Raw genomic sequence first — 16,864 nt, 5'->3', positions numbered from 1 at the left:
GCTAGTTGTTTCATATAAATCATCTAAGTTCACCTTAGTAAAATGATAATATCTCCCTCCCCACACAATTTATGCATAAGACAATTTTTTTGGTAATAATATTTATTTTGATATATAAGTGCATTTCTACTTGACAGGGTCTTGCATGGGTGTGGAGAACAGAGATGTACAACTTCACTGTCTGTCTGTCAGCAAGAAGCTGAGGTCACTGCCAGATTCAAAGTCTGTTGTTGGCTTCCCCCTGAAACACAAACACTGGCTGTGAGACTCAACACCGGCACCCTAGTTATTTAATTAGCGTTGGGTAACATACACAACTATTAAAAAGAGACATTTTAGCCTGCTTTATTGTGTTAAAACTCGTTTTGTGCTTTTTTTGGGTCACAGGACCTGTGTGAGAGAGATGATTGGTGTTACCTGGTGAACAGCCGTGCCTTGCAGGTGCCCAGTAGAGTAGCCTTGTTTCCTTCCACGAGCAACATGGAACCCTCTCTCAAGCCCTAAGACAAATCAACCAATCAGCTGAAAGCATAGCCTAATACTATGTAGAATACCGTCTCTCTCAGACTCACCAGAACAGATGGAGTGTCAGGCTCCTCGTGGTACTGAATGATCCTCTGCTCTCGTGTCTCCTAGGGAGAAGGAAAAAAAACAAAGACATTTTGACCTTTCACCAGCGTCCTTTAAGGCACCACAGGACACAGATTAACCTTGTCCCAGACCTACAAAAGCATTTTCAATGGAGATTCTACATTCAGAGAAACCAGCCCTACGACTTTCAGCATTCACTATACTGATGCTCTGCTATATAATACTACACTGTACAACTCACCCCCATGTGTCTGCTGTTAGGGTCCGTATCCAGGAAGTGAGGGTTGATGTTGAAAGGCACTAGACCAATGGCATTGAAGGAGGGCGGGTACACGATGGGCATGTCGTTGGTGGTGTTGATGCTGACAGTAGAGACGTTGGTGCCAGCACTGGAACCCATGTAGGGAACACCATCCTGGAGTTATAACAGAGTTACCATGGTTACTGTAGGGGTTAGGGTTACTGTAGGGGTTAGGGTTACTGTAGGGGTTAGGGTTACTGTAGGGGTTACTGTAGGGGTTAGGGTTACTGTAGGGGTCACTGTAGGGGTTACTGTAGGGTTACTGTAGGGGTTAGGGTTACTGTAGGGGTTACTGTAGGGGTTACTGTAGGGTTAGGGTTACTATATGGGTTACTGAAGGGTTACTGTAGGGTTAGGGTTACTGTAGGGGTTAGGGTTACTGTAGGGGTTACTGTAGGGGTTAGGGTTACTGTAGGGGTTAGGGTTACTGTAGGGGTTAGGGTTACTGTAGGGGTTACTGTAGGGGTTAGGGTTACTGTAGGGTTACTATAGGGGTTGGTGTAGGTGTTACTGTAGGTGTTACTGTAGGTGTTAGGGTTTCTGTAGGGGTTACTGTTGGGTAGGTGTCACTGTAGGGTTACTGTAGGGGTTACTATAGGGGTTACTGTAGGGTTACTGTAGGGTTACTGTAGGTGTTACTGTAGGGTTAGGGTTACTGTAGGGTTAGGGTTACTGTAGGGGTTAGGGTTAGTGTAGGGGTTAGGGTTACTGTAGGGGTTAGGGTTACTGTAGGTGTTACTGTAGGTGTTACTGTAGGTGTTACTGTAGGGTAGGGGTTACTGTAGGTGTCACTGTAGGGTTACTATAGGGGTTACTATAGGGTTACTGTAGGTGTTACTGTAGGGGTTAGGGTTACTGTATGGGTTACTGTAGGGGTTACTGTAGGGGTTAGGGTTACTGTAGGGTTACTGTAGGGGTTACTGTAGGGGTTAGGGTTACTGTAGGGGTTAGGGTTACTGTAGGGGTTACTGTAGGGGTTACTGGTGGGGTTACTGTAGGGTTAGGGTTACTGTAGGGGTTACTGTAGGGGTTACTGTAGGGTTAGGGTTACTGTAGGGGTTACTATAGGGGTTACTGTAGGGTTAGGGTTACTGTAGGGGTTAGGGTTACTGTAGGGGTTACTGTAGGGGTTACTGTAGGGGTTAGGGTTACTGTATGGGTTACTGGTGGGGTTACTGGTGGGGTTACTGTAGGGTTAGGGTTACTGTAGGGGTTACTGTAGGGGTTAGGGTTACTGTATGGGTTACTGTAGGGGTTAGGGTTACTGTATGGGTTACTGTTGGGGTTACTGTAGGGTTACTATAGGGGTTACTATAGGGGTTACTATAGGGGTTACTATAGGGGTTACTATAGGGGTTACTGTAGGTGTTACTGTAGGTGTTACTGTAGGTGTTACTGTAGGGTTAGGGTTACTGTAGGGGTTTGGGTTACTGCAGGGTTACTGTAGTGGTTACTGTTGGGGTTAGGGTTACTGTGGGGGTTAGGGTTACTGTGGGGGTTAGGGTTACTGTAGGGTTACTGTAGGGGTTACTGTAGGGTTAGGGTTACTGTAGGGGTTACTGTAGGGGTTAGGGTTACTGTATGGGTTACTGTAGGGGTTACTGTAGGGGTTAGGGTTACTGTATGGGTTACTGTAGGGGTTACTGTTGGGGTTACAGTTGGGGTTACTGTAGGGTTTACTGTAGGGTTAGGGTTACTGTAGGGGTTACTGTTGGGGTTACTGTAGGGTTAGGGTTACTGTAGGGGTTACTGTAGGGTTAGGGTTACTGTAGGGGTTAGGGTTACTGTATGGGTTACTGTAGGGGTTACTGTAGGGGTTACTGTAGGGGTTACTGTAGGGGTTAGGGTTACTGTATGGGTTACTGTTGGGGTTACTGTAGGGTTAGGGTTACTGTAGGGGTTACTGTAGGGGTTAGGGTTACTGTAGGGGTTAGGGTTACTGTAGGGGTTACTGTAGGGGTTACTGTAGGGGTTACTGTTGGGTTAGGGTTACTGTAGGGGTTAGGGTTACTGTAGGGGTTAGGGTTACTGTAGGGGTTACTGTTGGGTTAGGGTTACTGTAGGGGTTAGGTGGTGGAGATGTTAGTGCCGGCCCTGGAGCCCATGTGTGCTCACCATTCTGGGGCATAAGAGTAAGCAGGATATACAATCATTCAGTTGTTTATTCCGCTCATGGGCTGTCTCTATTGGCTATATCAGCTGACAGTAAGAATAATATCTGTCCATGTAGGAATCAATTGTAAATATTGTGAAATGGCAGTTTAATCTGGCACAGTGTTTCCCAAAACTCCTCAACTACTCCCAGGTGTGCCAGTTCTGGAATATCGGCTATCAGAGTGGAACAGCTGTCGTACCTCAGGACAGGTTTTGGGGAACACTGCTCAAAAAAAAAATATATATATATATATATATATATATATCAGTCTGACCTGCAGAACCCTCTTGTTGATCTCAGACAGCACATTGTTGTCGTAGAGACATTTCAGCAGACGGAATGTGTTGCCACCACCTATAGACAGAACAGCTGTTATGACTTTATTACACTGTATACCCTCCTACCCTCCTTCTTAACACGTAGTCAACCTGTGTACTGGTGTGTAGTAGATTGCAGCAACACGTGTACAATAGCATTCCTTCAATGACGCCTACTGTATGTAAGGCCTATGTTTTTGGTATTTCATATTTGAGAGGCCCTATGAGGTGTTAACGTCTGAGCTCAAGGTCCACACCTCACCTATAAATATGCCCTGAGCCTTCCTTACAGCTTCCACTGGGTCAGAGGCCTCGTGTATGCTGTCCACCTCATAACCTGTCAGACAAAACAGACAACACTCACATTAGAACGACCGACAAAACCTGTCTCACATCGACAACCTAGTCCTTACTACGCCCCACTACACCCGATAGCGTCTATGAGAAAGGGTTTGACAAGTGTTAAGCGAAATGTGCTTATATCAATCAGGTCTGCTCAGATCTCCACAAGAGTATAATGCATAGGGTCTAGGGATTGATTTGGGATTGGGCCTGAGATAATTGAATTGATTTGGGATTGGGCCTGAGATAATTGAACTGATTTGGGATTGGGCCTGAGATAATTGAACTGATTTGGGATTGGGCCTGAGATAATTGAATTGATTTGGGATTGGGCCTGAGATAATTGAATTGATTTGGGATTGGGCCTGAGATAATTGAATTGATTTGGGATTGAGCCTGAGATAATTGAACTGATTTGGGATTGGGCCTGAGATATTTGAATTGATTTGGGATTGGGCCTGAGATATTTGATTGATTTGGGATTGGGCCTGAGATATTTGAATTGATTTGGGATTGGGCCTGAGATATTTGAATTGATTTGGGATTGGGCCTGAGATATTTGAATTGATTTGGGATTGGGCCTGAGATATTTGAATTGATTTGGGATTGGGCCTGAGATATTTGAATTGATTTGGGATTGGGCCTGAGATATTCCAGACACACAACAGTAAGGCTGTGTAAGGCAATGGACCAGCGTACAAAGACGTACCCAGACTGTTGAACTTGTCCCTGGCAGTCTTTGCGTAGCCATCTCTATCACACAGTGCATAGGGGATGAATAAAATCCTCTTCACCCCTCTGCAAGAAATACATTACACTGTTAGGTTACACACTGACTCTACGAAACATTAGGAACACCTTCCTAGTATTGAGTTGTAACCCCCCCCCCAAGCCTCAATTCATTGGGGCATGGACTCTACAAGGTGTCAAAAGCATTCCACGGAGATGCTAAGTAGTTAGAGACATAGTTAGAGACATGTTTAAGTAGTTAGAGCCATGTTTAAGTAGTTAGAGACATAGTTAGACATGTTTAAGTAGTTAGAGACATGTTTAAGTGGTTAGAGACATGTATAAGTAGTTAGAGACATGTATAAGTAGTTAGAGATATGGTTAGAGCCATGTTTAAGTAGTTAGAGCCATGGTTAGAGACATGTTTAAGTAGTTAGAGACATGTTTAAGTAGTTAGAGACATGTATAAGTAGTTAGACATGTTTAAGTAGTTAGAGACATGGTTAGAGACATGTATAAGTAGTTAGCGACATGTATAAGTAGTTAGCGACATGTATAAGTAGTTAGCGACATGTATAAGTAGTTAGATACATGTTTAAGTAGTTAGACATGTTTAAGTAGTTAGAGCCATGGTTTGAGACATGTTTAAGTAGTTAGACATATTTAAGTAGTTAGATACATGTATAGGTAGTTAGACATGTTTAAGTAGTTAGAGCCATGGTTTGAGACATGTTTAAGTAGTTAGAGACATATTTAAGTAGTTAGAGACATGTTTAAGTAATTAGAGACATGTTTAAGTAATTAGAGCCATGTTTAAGTAGTTAGAGACATGGTTAGAGACATGTTTAAGTAGTTAGAGACATGTTTAGAGACATGTTTAAGTAGTTAGAGACATGTTTAAGTAATTAGAGACATGTTTAAGTAGTTAGAGCCATGTTTAAGTAGTTAGAGACATGGTTAGAGACATGTTTAAGTAGTTAGAGACATGTTTAAGTAGTTAAGAGTAAAGGAGGGTCAGATTGTAAGGGTACAACAGCATTCCTTCCATAGTCTTTAGGGGTGTGATTTTTTTAGAGTAGTCCAGGCACTTTGAAGGTATGGATTAGTCAGTGGATTTAGATACTTACATTCCGAAAAAGTCTTTGATCTGCTGTTGACAATGTTCCAGATATCCTCCCCCGTGCAGGGTTGAGTTGGACACGAGCAGAAGTCTCCTCTTCATATCTTTCAAGACAAGGTTTTGATCAAAAGTTTACAACTCACTCAGGTTAAATAGGCTACCTCGTCCTACACCTCGAAGATTACTTCAGCAGTACATAGCCGGCCGTGTATCAACAGGAAGTGTCCTCAGGTGTCTTCAAGGTACAAGGTCTATGGAGTGAGATTTGTGTTCTTTATTCGGTATGTTCACCCCGATCTGTGTGTGTATTCAACATAACTCACAAATAAAACAATGATCTGTTTAATATATAAACAAATATTTTGTTAAATAAAACCAAAATCCTCAATAAAATAAAAATGTTTTTAAAAAAAAATCACAAATTAAACCTTAATTTGTGAATATGAACATATATATTTCACAAGTATTCACCATAAATCACAAATAAAATAATGATCTGTAAATATTCTAAATCAGCTCACAAATAAAACTACGATTTGAACACATGTTGAACAATTTGTGAGCAAATGTTTAGAAATCTCTTAACGTTTACATCTGTGGAATGTGGATTTGCTCATTCAAAAAGTGCTTGTGGATCTGTATTCTGTGTTTACACCATTTTGAGAAGGCTTTTTCTGTGGTCGATGTAATACAATCCACTAATGTGGTCGATGTAATACAATCCACTAATGTGGTCGATGTAATAAAAGATTATCCAAATGAATGGAGATAACAGACTAATCCGAAGCCACATTGGTGGATTGTATTACATCGACCACAGAAAAAGCCTTCTCAAAATGTTGTAAACACAGAATACAGATCCACAAGCACTTTTTGAATGAGCAAATCCACATTCCACAGATGTAAACGTTAAGAGATTTCTAAACATTTGCTCACAAATTGTTCAACAATTGTTCAAATCGTAGTTTTATTTGTGAGCTGATTTAGAATATTTACAGATCATTATTTTATTTGTGATTTATGGTGAATACTTGTGAAATATATGTTTTACATATTGATGGGGATTGGTTAAATTTGTTATATATTTTTTGCGGATTATGGTTTTATTTGACTAACTATTTAAATATATTCATAGATCATAGTTTATTTGTGAGTTATGTTGAATATACACGCATCGTGGTGGACATATTTAGAGAATAAAGAAACAAATCTCACTCCTTTCAATTTCCTGGACTCCGTTTAAAGTTCAACTACGGGTAACTAATCATCTGTTTCGCTGACAAGTCTCTCATACAGTCATTAAATCATCTAATCTGATTACTTCTCCTGATAAATCTACCTGTTGGGAAATATTTCGATCCAACAAACCTTTGGCGATTGTTCTTGTGGTCAATGATTGGAAGCAATGTTGAGCGTCAACAGGTCACAGATTGCAACACGGATTTTAAATTCGATACGTAGCCTTGACCGTATATGTTATTTACAGTTTCGTAGGAAATGTTAAAATGTAGGCTACAAAGCTGTAACTTTGCGTCAAGGGTGTCTGTTCGGAGAAGAGTTTTCTCACGCTGTTACCGTGTGTAGAAAAGGGGTCAGCTGATAAATCACATGACAAGCCTTATGTCTCCTGGTGCTTTCATGACATCTGGGAAATCGGAATACACGACGTCAAACCATGACGTCGGTGATCTTCGGGTCAGAAAGTCGGAGCTCTAAAAAAGATGCCCTAGTTTCCGCATTGGAATTGCAAGTTAAATGACTGTTCAAAACCAATTTTCCCAATCGGAGCTCGTTTCTATCCAAGTTTCCAGTTATCTTGAAAGCAGTGATGTCGGATATTTCCGAGTTCCCAGTTGTTTCCCACGCAGCATCAATTAGCGAGAGGCGGATATACTGACACGTCTGGTGCCCCCAAATTGATGACGTATGTCGCGCGCTTGAGAGTCGAACGTCGAATCAAATTGTGTTGGGCAAGATGCGCCAAATACAACATGCGTAGACTTTACCGTGAAATGTTTGCTTACGACCACTTCCCAAAGATGAATAGTTTTAAAAGAATAATGCAATAAAATAGGAACAAGAGAAATAAATAATAATAAAATAATAAAATATAAAATAAAATAGACAAGAATGGACCTACAGTGAGCTCCAAAAGTATTGGGACAGTGACACATTTCTTGTTGTTTTGGCTCTGTAGTCCAGCACTTTGGATTGGAAATGATACAATGAGGGTATTTTCTTCCGTATCGGGTGAACCATTCATTTCAACATATTTATTGGGCGAAACGGTAGGCTACGGGAGCCTACAATGGCATAGAAATGAATTGGCCTACTTGATGGCCAACAATGTATAATTCTTCACATTTAATGCCAGTTTCATTGTGGACTTTTCCCCCATAACAGAAGCACTCAAGCCATAGACTGTTCTCTGCTTCCGCAAGGCAAAGTACCGGTGCATCAGGTCTGACACCAACAGGCTCCTGAACAGCGTCTATTCCCATGCCATGAGGCTTCTAAATAGCTGACAGAATGGCCACGCAGACTCTAGGGTGACCCTTATATTTCACACACAGGACTCTACACAGTCACACGCACTGACACCCCCCAACACACGCATAACGCACTCACACGCCCTGACACTCCAACACAGACATTTATACTGACTCTACACACACACTCACATATAATCATCATATACGCTGCTGCTCTGTTTATTACACATCCTGATGCCTAGTTACCCTTTCCCCTATACATATCTATCTCTACTCCTATACATATATACCTCTACTCCTATATATATCTACGTCTACTCCTATACACATCTACCTCTACTCCTATACACATCTACCTCTACTCCTATACATATCTACCTCTACTCCTATACACATCTACCTCTACTCCTATACCTCTACTCCTATACACATCTACCTCTACTCCTATACCTCTACTCCTATACATATCTACCTCTACTCCTATACACATCTACCTCTACTCCTATACACATCTACCTCTACTCCTATACACATCTACCTCTACTCCTATACATATATACCTCTACTCCTATACACATCTACCTCTACTCCTATACCTCTACCCCTATACACATCTACCTCTACTCCTATACCTCTACTCCTATACACATCTACCTCTACTCCTATACACATCTACCTCTACTCCTATACACATCTACCTCTACTCCTATACATATATACCTCTACTCCTATACACATCTACCTCTACTCCTATGCACATCTACCTCTACTCCTATACATATCTACGTATACTCCTATACACATCTACCTCTACTCCTATACACATCTACCTCTACTCCTATACCTCTACTCCTATACACATCTACCTCTACTCCTATACCTCTACTCCTATACACATCTACCTCTACTCCTATACACATCTACCTCTACTCCTATACACATCTACCTCTACTCCTATACCTCTACTCCTATACACATCTACCTCTACTCCTATACCTCTACTCCTATACACATCTACCTCTACTCCTATACACATCTACCTCTACTCCTATACACATCTACCTCTACTCCTATACATATATACCTCTACTCCTATACACATCTACCTCTACTCCTATGCACATCTACCTCTACTCCTATACATATCTACCTCCACTCCTATACATATCTACCTCCACTCCTATACATATCTACGTCTACTCCTATACATATCTACCTCCACTCCTATACATATCTACCTCCACTCCTATACATATCAACCTCTACTCCTATACATATCCACCTCTACTCCTATACACATCTACCTCCACTCCTATACATATCTACCTCTACTCCTATACACATCTACCTCTACTCCTATACCTCTACTCCTATACATATCTACCTCTACTCCTATACACATCTACCTCTACTCCTATACATATCTACCTCTACTATACATTTCTACCTCCACTCCTATACATATCTACCTCTACTCCTATACACATCTACCTCTACTCCTATACCTCTACTCCTATACATATCTACCTCTACTCCTATACCTCTACTCCTATACATATCTACCTCCACTCCTATACACATCTACCTCTACTCCTATACCTCTACTCCTATACATATCTACCTCTACTCCTATACACATCTACCTCTACTCCTATACCTCTACTCCTATACATATCTAACTCTACTCCTATACACATCTACCTCTACTCCTATACCTCTACTCCTATACATATCTACCTCTACTCCTATACACATCTACCTCCACTCCTATACACATCTACCTCTACTCCTATACCTCTATTCCTATACATATCAACCTCTACTCCTATACATATCTACCTCTACTCCTATACACATCTACCTCTACTCCTATACATATCTACCTCTACTCCTATACATATCTACCTCTACTCCTATACATATCTACCTCTACTCCTATACACATCTACCTCCACTCCTATACACATCTACCTCTACTCCTATACCTCTATTCCTATACATATCAACCTCTACTCCTATACATATCTACCTCTACTCCTATACACATCTACCTCTACTCCTATACATATCTACCTCTACTCCTATACATATCTACCTCTACTCCTATACCTCTACTCCTATACACATCTACCTCTACTCCTATATCCAATACCAGGAGTATCAAATTCCAGTCTTTGAGTGGTGCTGTGTCTGCATGTACAGTGCATTCGGAAAGTATTCAAACCTCTCAACTTTTTCCACATTTTGTAACGTTACAGGTTGGGTGGAGGGTGGAGCAGTATTTAGTAAGGAAGCAGGACTGGGTGGAGGGTGGAGCAGTATTTAGTTAGGAAGCAGGACTGGTTTGAGGGGGGAGCAGTATTTAGTAAGGAAGCAGGACTGGGTGGAGGGTGGAGCAGTATTTAGTAAGGAAGCAGGACTGTTTTGAGGGGGGAGCAGTATTTAGTAAGGAAGCAGGAGGAGCAGTATTTAGTAAGGAAGCAGGACTCTTGAGGGTGGAGCAGTATTTAGTAAGGAAGCAGGACTGGGTGGAGGGTGGAGCAGTATTTAGTAAGGAAGCAGGACTGGATGGAGGGTGGAGCAGTATTTAGGAATAGGAAGCAGGACTGGGTGGAGGGTGGAGCAGTATTTAGTAAGGAAGCAGGACTGGATGGAGGGTGGAGCAGTATTTAGTAAGGAAGCAGGACTGGATGGAGGGTGGAGCAGTATTTAGGAATAGGAAGCAGGACTGGGTGGAGGGTGGAGCAGTATTTAGTAAGGAAGCAGGACTGGGTGGAGGGTGGAGCAGTATTTAGTAAGGAAGCAGGACTGGATGGAGGGTGGAGCAGTATTTAGTAAGGAAGCAGGACTCTTGAGGGTGGAGCACTATTTAGTAAGGAAGCAGGACTGGCCTGGCTCTATATAGGGAATAGGATATCTCACCCCTGACAATCTGTCTTTTCCGAGAGCCGTCTATTTCCTGTGTTTGAGGGTTGCAAAATCCACTTGACACTTAAACCTCGCTGGATCGATTTGCTTTCATTTGACTCCTGCGACTCTTTCATACTCTGGCTTGTGCCTGTCGTTTCATCCCGTTAAAACTTCTTAGGGATAGTCGACAACATCCGGTGAAATTGGAGGGTGCGCAATTCAAATAAATAATCGTAATATTAAACATTTATGAACAGTATCTTATATCGGTTAAAAGCGTAATTTCTTGTTAATATAAATGCATTGTCCGAATATATATATATATATATATATATATATACAGGACAGTATACGGACAATGGTATATATATATATATATATATATATATATATATATATATACCATTGTCCGTATACTGTCCTACAGTCGCACACAAATATAACACAATGGCTTTAAGATGAATAATTAAATCCTTCAAAAGTTAATTAAAGTTGTTTTTTATTGTTGACATAATGATTGTTATTTTCCCTTTATTTTGTGTCACTATTGTAAAATGAAAATGTGTCTCTCACCAGCATGGATTGGTCAGCAGTGAGTGAAACAACCAGAGGTGGCAGTAAAGACCAACATTCAGATTAGTCTGCCATACCGTACTGCGACTGTCCAGGTTAAAGAGATCCTACACCCATGAATGTCCCTTTTCACCCTCCCCACAGCTGGGTGCGTTTCCCAGGAGTCTCCCTGCCTTGTTTTTCCTGGCCCAGGCCACGGCTGCCCTGTGGGGCATGGTGTTTTTCCTGGCCCAGCCCACGGCTGCCCTGTAGGGCATGGTGTTTTTCCTGGCCCAGGCCACGGCTGCCCTGTAGGGCATGGTGTTTTCCTGGCCCAGCCCACGGCTGCCCTGTAGGGCATGGTGTTTTTCCTGGCCCAGCCCACGGCTGCCCTGTAGGGCATGGTGTTTTTCCTGGCCCAGCCCACGGCTGCCCTGTGTGCGCGTGTTCCCAAGGCTGGATGCCCTGCTGGCCATGATGAGGAAATTATAAACACAGAGGTCAGCACATCACTGCCTGTCTGCTCTGTGTAGTCTTAACTTTTTTCCTGCCCACTCTCTCTCTCTGTCTCTGTCTATGTCTCTCGCTCCCTCCCTCTCTCTCTGTCTATGTCTCTCGCTCACTCCCTCTCTCTCTGTCTATGTCTCTCGCTCACTCCCTCTCTCTCTGTCTGTCTCTCACTCACTCGCTCCCTCTCGCTCTGTCTCTGTCTATGTCTCTCTCTCTATGTCTCTGTCTCTCTCTCTCTCTCTATGTCTCTGTCTATGTCTCTCGCTCGCTCGCTCCCTCTCTCTCTATGTCTCTGTCTCTCAATGTCTATGTCTCTCGCTCCCTCTCTCTCTCTGTCTCTCTGTCTCTCTCTCTCTGTCTATGTCTCTTGCTTGCTCCCACTCTCTCTCTCTCTGTCTATATCTCTCACTCGCTCCCTCTCTCGCTCCGTCTCCCGCTCGCTCCCTCTCTCTGTGCCCTCTCTCCTTGTCAGGTGCAGTCTGCCCAACGCATCACCGGGGGGCAAACTACCTACCCTCTAGGACACCTACAGCACCCGATATCACAGGAAGGCCAAAAAGATCATCAAGGACAACAACCACCCGAGCCACTGCCTGTTCACTCCACTATCATCCAGAAGGCGAGGTCAGTACAGGTGCATCAAAGCAGGGACCCGAGAGACTGAAAAAACAGCTTCTATCTCAAGGACATCAGACTGTTAAATAGCCATCACTAACACATTAGAGGCTGCTGCCCTATATACATAGACTAGAAATCACTGGCCACTTTAATAAATGGAGCACTAGTCACTTTAATAATGCTGACATATTTTGCATTACTCATCTCATATGGATATACTGTATTCTATACTATTCTACTGTATCTCAGTCTATGCCACACAGACATTGCCCATCCAAATATTTATATATTCTTAATTCCATTCCTTTACTTAGATCTGTGTGTATTGGGTATACGTTGTGAAATTGTTAGATATTACTTGTTAGATATTACTGCACTGTCTGAGCTAGAAACACAAGCATTTAGTTAGATATTACTGCACTGTCTGAGCTAGAAACACAAGCATTTAGTTAGATATTACTGCACTGTCTGAGCTAGAAACACAAGCATTTAGTTAGATATTACTGCACTGTCTGAGCTAGAAACACAAGCATTTAGTTAGATATTACTGCACTGTCTGAGCTAGAAACACAAGCCTGTAAAATACTACTTGAGTAAAAGTCTAAAATTATTTGGTTTTAAATATACTTATGTATCAAAAGTAAAAGTATAAATAATTTCAAATTCCTTATATTAAGCAAACCAAACGGCACCATTTTCCTTTTTTTTTTTTAAATGGATGGAAAACCAGGGTCACACTCCAACACTCTGACACAATTTTACAAACTAAACATTTGTGTTTAGTGAGTTGTCCAGATCAGAGGCAGTAGAGAGGACCAGGGATGTTCTCTTGACAAGTTCATGAATTAGACCATTTTCCTGTCCTGCTAAGCATTCAAAATGTAATGAGTACTTTCAGGTGTCAGGGAAAATGTGTGAAGTAAAAAGTACAGCATTTTCTTTAGGAATGTGGTGAAGTAAAAGTTGTCAAAAAAATTAATAAATAGTAAAGTAAAATACAGACATCCAAAAAAAACGACTGAAGTAGTACTTGAAAGTATCTTTACTTAAGTACTTTATACCGCTGCTCAATTAACATAATTCCACACTGAATTAGAGCTGCACAATATGGGCAGATAATCTAGGATTTATTTTTAGCCAAATGTTGCAATTGCGATTTGACTTGCGAATTAGAGCAAAACTGTTGGAATCATGGAAATAGAATGACTATTCTAATTCTATAGTTAGAATATAATAGTGGGCACTTTGAATACAATGTTGTTTGAGATGACAACGAATTTAACGCCAGAGAGGAGTTTATTGCGACAGGGTAGGAACTAAATGTTTATACGTGTTTCCTAGGGGACCCTATAAACTTTGGCTACATTGCATGTTTCTCTTAGCTACTTCATGTAGTAGCTAACATATTCTTGCTTTGCATATTCCTCTTTGATTTAGAAGATACTGTTGCACAGACAACATGCTGATTTATGACTACACAATCATTGGTATTATCAGGCTGTATTAGGTAGCTATTGTTCCTCTTAGTACATTTATTAGCTAGCTATTAGCATTAGCGGCTAACAAGATTTAGGACAACTCGCTAAGAAAAGCCAAACTAGCTGTCTGCTGATGTAAGAAACACAAACGAATGGTGTCGTTATAGAAAGCAAGTGGATTTATATTAAGAAGCAAAGTGAAAACAGCATTGTTGTCATCAACATTGTTACATGTGCTGCTGCATTGATCTTGCAGACTGAACGCAAATGTCTCATGGTTAAAGAACAACAAATGCGCTCCTTGAGTGACAGGGGGGCGTGGCTAGGTCTGTGTGGAAAGTCGCATGGAGAGAAAGAGCAGAGAGAGATGACTCAAGTAGCGAAGTAAACTATAAAAAAAACTGACATTACACATGGCGCATCACATTTAACAAACCAAACATTCAAATACTGGTATGGAAGGTAAAGTAAAAGCCCAAACCAGTCCCTGCATCAATACTCGGATACGGTATACTGCCCAGCCCTACAATATGGTAAAGTGAAACCAGGGCACATCTTATCTACTCTGTTCTATGTTGACGCCCTATTCACCTGTGTTCATTTTGGACAACACCCCGTTCTTTCATTCTCACCCTGTTATTTCATTCTCATTCTGTTCTTTCTTCATTTCTCACCAATTCCTTTCTTGCAATCAGAGTCTGTAACTGATTTAAATTTCCTCCGGGTAGAAGGACTTGTTTTTGAAGGGAGAGGAGGAGAGGGAGAGGAGAGTGGTAGGAGGAAAGGAGAGGTGGAGGAGAGTGGTAGGAGAAGAGGTGTGGATAGGAGAGGAGAAGAGTGGTAGGGGATGGGAGAGAAGAGTCGTGGGAGAGGAGAGGGGGAGGAGAGGTGTGGATAGAGGGAGGAGAAGACTAGTAGGAGAGGAGAGGGGGAGGAGAGGTGTGGATAGGGGGAGGAGAAGACTAGTAGGAGAGGAGAGGGGGAGGAGAGGTGTGGATAGGGGGAGGAGAAGAGTGGTGGGGGAGGAGAGGGGGAGGAGAGGTGTGGATAGGGGGAGGAGAGGGGGAGGAGAGTGGTAGGAGAAGAGGTGTGGATACGGGGAGGAGAAGACTAGTAGGAGAGGAGAGGGGGAGGAGAGTGGTAGGAGAAGAGGTGTGGATAGGGGGAGGAGAGAGTGGTAGGGGATGGGAGATAAGAGTAGTAGGAGAGGAGAGGGGGAGGAGAGGTGTGGATAGGGGGAGGAGAGAGTGGTAGGGGATGGGAGAGAAGAGTAGTAGGAGAGGAGAGGGGGAGGAGAGGTGTGGATAGGGGGAGGAGAAGAGGTGTGGATACGGGGAGGAGAAGAGTAGTAGGAGAGGAGAGGGGGAGGAGAGGTGTGAGATTGAATGCCATTCAGATCCAAGTGCCAGGGTGAAGCAGCTGACTGCAAAGAGAGTTATAAAATGTGAATGATCTGGCACTCTCCTTTTAACCATGAAATGCTGGAATGAGAGAGCACTTCATTTAGAATCCTCTTTTTTAATTTTCCTGTGGCTGACAAGCCATGCGTGGCAGGACGGATTTGGTGGGCATGCGACTGTGCGAATGGGTACACTTCGACCATGCGGTGGCACTTCACTCTGGTGCCCCCTAGCTTTCTTGGGCCACTGGCCTAGCATCAGTGTGTTGGTACCCGAAAGGAGAGGTAGAGATGTGAGTGAAGAAGAGAGGAAATGAAAGAAGGCTATGTGGAGATCGGTAGAAAGGGTGTGCATGAGATTCTATCACCTCTCTCTGTCAGGTGAAAAACGTTGTGTTATGTAATATCGCTGGAGTTTGAATCTCTTGAAGTGTTTCAATAATCTCAGCAGTCTTGAATAGCAGACAGAGGTGTGCTGCAAATTCCCTTAGTGAACTGAGGGTGTTCTGGTCTGGTATGACCCAGCAAAGCCTGGTGAGGGCAGAAGGCAGGGGAGGAAGAGGAAACGCCTGGTGAGGGTGAGGGCAGAAAGCAGGGGAGGAAGAATGAGGGGAGCATTACTTCCTGTTGACCCCAGCCTCCTATTGAAACTGAACAAATGGAACACACACATCATGTGAATCGATGACAGAGGTTAGGTGTTTCTTAAAGATGCACTCTCAAACTTTTGTAGAATTTCAGCCGTTTTTTTGTGAACAACATCATCCATTTTGTATGATGTGTTACGTCCTGCAAAAAAAAAGAAATATCTACAGTACTACGGTTCCACGTCTCCTGATGTACTGGCCTGTCTCCTGGTAGCGCCTAGTCAAACGTTTGGACACACCGACTCATTCCAAAGGTTTTTCTTTATTTTTACTATTTTCTACAGTGTAAAATAATAGTGAAGACATCAAAACTATGAAATAACACATATGGAATCATGTAGTAACCAACAAAGTGTTAAACAAATCGAAATGTATCTTAGATTTTAGATGCTTCAAAGTAGCCACCCTTTGCCATGATGACAGCTTTGCACACTCTTGGCATTCTCTCAACCAGCTTCGTGAGGTGGTCACTTGGAATCCATTTCAATTATTAACAGGTGTGCCTTGTTAAAAATTAATTTGTGGAATTTGTTTCCTTCTTAATGCGTTTGAGCCAATCAGTTGTGTTGTGACAAGGTAGGGGTGATATACAGAAGATAGCCTTATTTGGTAAAATACCAAGTCCATATTATGGCAAGAACAGCTCAAATAAGCAAAGAGAAACTACAGTCCATCATTACTTTAAGACACGAAGCTCAGTCAA

General features: G+C 42.3%; 1 protein-coding gene across 1 annotated transcript; it reads right to left on the bottom strand.

The window, feature by feature from the left end:
* Nucleotides 1-84: 84 nt before the first annotated feature.
* LOC139404908 (alpha-aspartyl dipeptidase-like) lies at nucleotides 85-7,161 on the bottom strand. Its single transcript, XM_071147448.1, has 9 exons — nucleotides 6,924-7,161; nucleotides 5,563-5,659; nucleotides 4,416-4,504; nucleotides 3,627-3,701; nucleotides 3,322-3,401; nucleotides 833-1,006; nucleotides 573-632; nucleotides 418-500; nucleotides 85-241 (listed from the first exon to the last, which is right to left on the bottom strand). Exons 2-9 carry the CDS (start codon nucleotides 5,655-5,657, stop codon nucleotides 175-177), a joined length of 723 nt encoding a protein of 240 aa, XP_071003549.1. The 5' UTR covers nucleotides 5,658-5,659; nucleotides 6,924-7,161; the 3' UTR covers nucleotides 85-174.
* Between the last annotated feature and the right edge of the window lie 9,703 nt (nucleotides 7,162-16,864).

Source organism: Oncorhynchus clarkii, unplaced genomic scaffold (assembly GCF_045791955.1).
Source record: "Oncorhynchus clarkii lewisi isolate Uvic-CL-2024 unplaced genomic scaffold, UVic_Ocla_1.0 unplaced_contig_4696_pilon_pilon, whole genome shotgun sequence".
Classification (NCBI taxonomy): domain Eukaryota; kingdom Metazoa; phylum Chordata; class Actinopteri; order Salmoniformes; family Salmonidae; genus Oncorhynchus; species Oncorhynchus clarkii.
The sequence above is the reverse complement of the archived record's forward strand: the minus strand, read 5'-3'. Positions and strand labels throughout refer to the sequence as shown.